Raw genomic sequence first — 6,587 nt, forward strand, 5'->3', positions numbered from 1 at the left:
TTGACACATGTGCTTTAGAGCCTTGGTGGGATCCCCTTGTATGTCCCTTTTTCTCCACGATGCCATCTGCAGGTGGCCAATTACTTACTGGGATCTTTCTGTAGTCCTGGAAGGTTTATCAGGGGCTTTGGGGCCTTCGAAGTCAGCTTCAGAGAAGTTTCTGACCATCAAAATGGCTCTGTTATTGATATTAAGCTATCACTATTTCATAACAATGGTTGAAGACCCACACATGCAACTTTCATCCCTCTCTCTCTCTCTCTCTCTCGATAATTAATTAAAATAAATGTTATAATTATGTGGCCTATGGGTTGTAAGGAAGCAGCACTGGATACAAAAAAATATATTTTAGGGCCTTTACTCTGACGGCTGTCTCTCAGAAGGACAGCGATCGATGGGAGTAAGCACTGATGGAAACAATGAATAAAATAGAGTAATTCTTATGTCTCTATTGTGATTATCTGACAAAAAACAAAGAAAAACACAGGAGATCCACCAGTGACTTAAAAAATCCAAGAAATTCAGTCCAGGAATATTCACAACCTTCAAGAACAGTACATTAGCCTACCATTAAACGCCACCGTTTTCATGAAAATACGTTGAGTACAAACAAACAAAAAAACAATCTTTTAATGCATTCTAATAATTTTATCAAGGTATGAAATGTTTTAAGAACACACATAACTGTTTTTAACAGGCATATTCCAATGTAAACAGATTCACCTATAACCAAGGAAGTACACTGGGCTTTAAATAAAGAAAATTAAACTTCATTAACATTCATTGTACATACCCAGTCCTTGCACGTGTCCAAAACGTGATCAAACCCGATCCACCTCACACATGCAATCCAAAAACGTCCTTAAAGATGATTAACGAAACATTCCTTATTAACATACTATGCTCATGTACACATTTTATGCAATTTGTTCACAACTTCTATAAGAATGTACATTTACCTTGCTAAATAGCCCAAAAACCCAGAGCACTAGTTTGCATTCGTTGCTCTCCTCACACAATCAGTGCACATGTGTTACATGCGGGAGCGCCGCAAAGCAAGTGTCGCAACACCATTTCTTAAAGGACCCACAACCAATTTATGCTTAGCGTTGGGTTTGTTAATTTTTTCCACTTGGCTACAATTAATTTATTCAAATAGATGTGATCTTATCTCAATGCTTGGCAAATGACCATGGTATAAGTGGGGAAATCCTAGCTGTGCATTGCTCTGCTGCGTGTTGGGTGGCTCTTTGCACAGCTAGCCATTGATTATCCATTACATGTCATGATGGTAAACCTTTAAATGTGCTGATCTTTTTCTGTTCTTTTCTGTTTGTTTTTTTTGCTGTCCCTACAGTGCTTGTGGAGATGATCTGACCTGCACTTCCTCCTACTGTCAGATCCACATCAGGCAGCACAACAAAGAAGCAGCTCTGCAGACACACTCACTGCTGGAGGATTCTCACCAACCAACAGATGATGTCCTGCACAGAGTAATAGACACTCACAAAACCTGCATGAAGAGCAAGTATGAGAGCTTATTTGAGGGAATCAAACTTCAAAATAATCAAACCCTGCTGAACAGGATCTACACACATCTCTACATCATAGAGGGAGAGAGTAAAGGGGTGAATAAAGAACATGAAGTTGTACAGATGGAGAAAACACCCAGAACACATCATTCACAACACACTCCAATCTACTGCAATGACATCTTTAAAGCCTTATCTGAACCTGGATGTGAGGAGAAAGACCAAATCAAGGCTGTTCTTACTAAAGGCATCGCTGGAATTGGAAAAACTGTTTCTGTGCAGAAATTCATTCTGGATTGGGCCGAGGGAAAAGCCAATCAGGATGTAGATTTCATGTTTGTGCTTCCATTTCGAGAGCTAAACTTAATTAAAGATCATCAGTACAGTCTTCACAGACTTCTGCTGGACTTTTATTCTGAACTTCAAGATCTGGACTCTAAGATTTATGATGAATGCAAAGTTGTCTTCATCTTTGATGGTCTGGACGAAAGCAGAATTACACTGTTTTCACACAGACAGAAAGTTTCTGATGTTACTGAGATTTCATCAGTGGGTGTGTTGATAACAAATCTCATAAAAGGATATATTCTTCCTTCCTCTCACATCTGGATCACCTCCAGACCAGCAGCAGCCAAACAGATCCCCTCCCAATACATCAACCGTCTGACAGAAATCCAGGGATTCAATGAGTCTCAGAAGGAGGAATATTTCAAAAAGAGAATCAGTGATGAACATCAAGCCAGCGGAATCATCTCACATATTAAAAGAGCAAGAAGCCTCTACATCATGTGCCACATCCCTGTCTTCTGCTGGATCTCAGCCACTGTGCTTCAAAACCACCTGAAATACAATGACAATGCAGAAATCCCCAAAACTCTGACTGAAATGTACATACATTTCTTGCTCATTCAGACAACTATAAAGAATCAGAAGTATGAAGAGAAGGATCCAGAGAAGCTCCTAAAGTCAAATCGAGAAATGATTGTGAAACTTGCTGAACTGGCATTCAAACAGCTGATGAAGGGCAATGTGATGTTCTATGAGGAGGACCTGATTGAGAGCGGCATAGATGTCACTGATGCCTCAGTATATTCTGGGATTTGCACTGAGATCTTTAAGGAGGAATCTGTGATTCATCAGAGAAAAGTCTATAGCTTCGTACATCTGAGCTTTCAGGAGTTTCTTGCTGCTTTCTATGTGTTTCATTCATATATCGCTAAGAACATGCAAGCACTGAAACCTCTGTTTTTAATGGTTGAGTGGTTCAGGTTTAGGAAGATCTCGCTTTGTGAGCTACTAGAATCAGTAGTTGACAAAACCCTGTTGAGTAAAACTGGACACCTGGATCTCTTTCTGCGGTTCCTGCTGGGCGTCTCACTGGAGTCCAATCAGAGACTCCTACAGGGTCTTCTGACACATACAGAGAACAGTTCAGAGAGCATCAGGAACACCACTCAGTACATTAAATACACAATCAGAGCTGATGATGATTTCTCAGCTGACAGATCCATCAATCTGCTCCTCTGTCTGCTGGAAGTGAATGATCTGACTCTTTACAAAGAGATTCAGGACTTTGTGAAATCAGACAAACACTCAGAGGATAAACTCTCTGCTGCTCACTGCTCAGCAATAGCCTACATGCTCCAGATGTCAGAGGAGGTGCTGGATGAGCTTGACCTCAAGAAATACAACACGTCCGATGAGGGTAGGAGGAGACTGTTACCAGCTGTGAACAACTGCAGAAAAGCTCTGTGAGTATTAATTTACATGATTGCATAATTTACAGTAATGTAAATACTTTACACTGCCTTTTTTACTTTAAAAGTAATTTGAATACAAATTCTGAGGCTGTATTAAAGACAGATAATTATTTTAAATATCATAACGACTAAAGAAATCATCAATTACATACTCTTATGTCATTCCAATTGTCCAGTTCCAATTCCATATGTCTTATTCTGTGGAACACTAAAGGAGGTAGTTTTATGAATATCTGGTTGGGTGAATTCAATACACTGATTCACTTTAACACTAAGTGAAAATAGCATATTTTCTTAATGCTTAATGCTATTTACACTAAGTGCATATAGCAATTCTATTTACACTATGTAAAAATAGCAGTATTTTCTGCTATGTATACTAATTATTGCAAATAGTGGCAAATATCTGCACCGCAGTATTGTACCACATTATAAAACAGTATACAGTAATAATGTATTGAGTGTAAATGATTATTTTTAAGAGAATTATTAATTATTAAAACATTGACTATTGATTGAGTTATTCATTCATATGCATAAAAGGAGGACAAATAAACATCTGGATCAAGGCTGCACCAGTAGATGGACATGGTATTTCAAAACTGGACAGTCCAGTTTTGTCTTTTACATTTCGCTGAAATAGGGGTTTTCCTGACCTTTTAAATGACCTTTGGTCAAACATATTCCAAAAGTATTATTTCACTTTTACCATAGGCATAATAAGGAGTGAATTTTAACAGGGAGTTCTAAGTCTTAAAGGGGTCATATGAAGCTATTTCAAGTTTTCCTTTCTCTTCGGAGTGTTACAAGCTGTTCGTGCATAGATAAGATCCCTAAAGTTGCAAAGACTAAAGTCTCAAACCCAAAGAGATATTCTTTATAAAAGTTAAGACTTGTCCATGCCCGTGCCGTTCTCAAGCCTGCCGACCTCCACTCACTCAAGCCCACCGTGTGTGACGCTGTGTCCTTCCAAAAGAGGACACAACTAGAAATCAGTGGTTAAGTTGTATTTACAACACTGTTCCAGAACAGTTCAACCCAAATATTCAGATATGTTTACGCGGCGCGATACGCAACGCAACGTGTAAAAAGAGAGTATAATTCATTATAATCAGTAATTATGTCCACACTGGATGCAACAAATGCCTCGTTTGTAATGGGTTTTATTGGTTTTGTCTCGTCGCTCCGGCCGGGACACTGCATCACAATATGGTAACTGTGTTACTGTGTATCGCCTGTGTTAGGGGCGTAACATTTCCGTCACACGCTTGAGGTATTCAGCCAATCACAACGCACTGGATAGCTGTGCAACAGCACACAAAGTCCATAAACATGTTTTTCAATACACCATTTATCCCTTAAAAAGTAAACAAAAATACTAACATAGCCTACTTAAAAATATAATTATAATTTTTTTACTATTTATTTACTTACTACTTTACTTAGAACCATGGTGAAAAGCGAGTTTAGTGGGTTATGATTCATAAATCATATTATATCACTTCTCTCCGGTTGAGCTCCGGTACACCGGTGAGGGGACAAGAGGCCACTTTTTCATTCATTCTCACTCCCAGGTGTTAATATACAGATATCAAATTAACCCTTTAGCGTCTTTATTGCGACGCCAATGATAAACTTTTCCCGCCAAAACGTCAACAATAATGTACAGTATGTGGAAAATAATGTGTTTTTTTAACCTTAAACCGCATAAACACATTGCATTACACCAAATACACAAAATAATGTTCTTTTTAGCAACGTCATATGACCCCTTTAAACCAGACCAACCAGCTCTAAGATTAATCACATTTGTTTTGAAGCAGCAAATAATATTTACTAAAAGACTTTTATGAGAGAATTAATAATTTCCATCAAAGCATTGTACAATTTTAGAATTAAATCAACAATGACTAAATAACTGTTAACTGTTGACACTGATCATCAGTGAACTGCAAAACATACACGAACAGTCATCTACATAATGTTAATAATTGTAACAAAATATAAAGTATCATACAAAAATGCAGGTTGTTTTGTTTACTACCCTGAATATTTCTCATAAATTAAATTAAATTGTAAAAAAATCCACCAACAAATTCTATGGTTTTACAGCATTTTCTGCATTTTAACCCTTTTTTAACAGTGACAGTATGATTTTTTGATTCATATTTTCACACTGAGGACAGATGAGGGGTTCATACAACTATTTCAAAAGCTGCAAACATTCTTAAATATAATGATCATATACAGTATGATCCGTGTATGGCCGCATACAGATTTCCTAAAATAATTTGCAGATTTCCTCTCAGACCTATTGGTTACTGTTGATAAAGCGCTAATTGTCGGAGATTTTAACATTCACGTTGATAATACAAATGATGCATTAGGACTTGCGTTTACTGACCTAATAAACTCTTTTGGATCTCAATTTATCTCATAAATACACATGAACTAGACGACATGACTAGCAACATGGACACTATCTTCTCTAATACATTAGAAGCTGTTGCCCCCATCAAATTGTAAAAGGTTAGAGAAAAACGTAATACCCATTCTCTCAAGAAAGAAACTCGTAGTCTTGAGCGCAAATGGAGAAAAACTAACCACAACTAGATCCTAGTGAACTGGCAAATTACAGACACATTTAAAATCTTCCTTTTATGTCAAAAATTTTAGAAAAAGTTGTTTCTGCTCAATTGTGCTCCTTCCTGCAAAAAAAGATCTCTATGAAGAATTTCAGTCAGGTTTCAGGCCCCACCATAGCACCAGGTGCTCTGGGAAAACAGAGAACTCAACTCTCATGTGAGAGGAAAACTCCGAATTCAGAAAGGTGTAGCATGCTCAAAGGCAACCCTTTGATAAAGGGGAGCACTGCTAAACACTACCACGAGAACAGCCCACGGGGCGAGGAATCCAACTCCTCAGAAGGGAGAGAATTCAAACGCTCAAAAGAAAGCACCATGCTCACAATAACCCTCAATGGTGAGGGGAGCGATGCTTCAAAAGTGTGTCAACAGAGACACACTGGTTGAGTGGAACCCAAGGTACCAGGGTCTAAACCAACTCAGAGAAAGGGAACGAGGCTAATAACGCATAACCATTACCATACAGGATTTCAGAAAAGTGTGCAAAGTATAATGTGCACACTTACCACTATGTGGATTTTAGAAAGTGCGCAAAGTGTTTGTATATATATTTAGAAATGGATCGTACTCACCCACCATGGTTCATGCGCCGGTTCAAGAAGCGACCCGAAGAAGCCTCTAGTCCGGACCATCAGTAAGGTGGTCACTAT

The 6,587-nt window shown here is 38.3% G+C and overlaps 1 protein-coding gene and 1 long non-coding RNA gene across 2 annotated transcripts in view; one reads left to right on the plus strand and one right to left on the minus strand.

Annotated features, from left to right (window-relative positions):
- On the minus strand, window positions 1–1,021 carry LOC107723013 (uncharacterized). The gene is made up of 3 exons (XR_001637880.1): window positions 960–1,021; window positions 794–861; window positions 1–178 (listed from the first exon to the last, which is right to left on the minus strand). It is a non-coding gene; the product is annotated as an uncharacterized LOC107723013 (long non-coding RNA).
- A 463-nt stretch (window positions 1,022–1,484) lies between these two features.
- The window catches only part of LOC107723011 (protein NLRC3-like), a 26,921-nt gene continuing 21,818 nt past the window's right edge, over window positions 1,485–6,587 (plus strand). Inside the window, exon 1 of the mRNA XM_016531512.1 lies at window positions 1,485–3,283. Coding sequence (XP_016386998.1) covers window positions 1,518–3,283 — 1,766 coding nt within the window. The 5' untranslated portion in view covers window positions 1,485–1,517. The remainder of the gene's footprint in view (window positions 3,284–6,587) is intronic.

This window comes from Sinocyclocheilus rhinocerous, unplaced genomic scaffold (assembly GCF_001515625.1).
Source record: "Sinocyclocheilus rhinocerous isolate Xijiao unplaced genomic scaffold, SAMN03320098_v1.1 scaffold664, whole genome shotgun sequence".
NCBI classification, from domain to species: Eukaryota; Metazoa; Chordata; class Actinopteri; order Cypriniformes; family Cyprinidae; genus Sinocyclocheilus; species Sinocyclocheilus rhinocerous.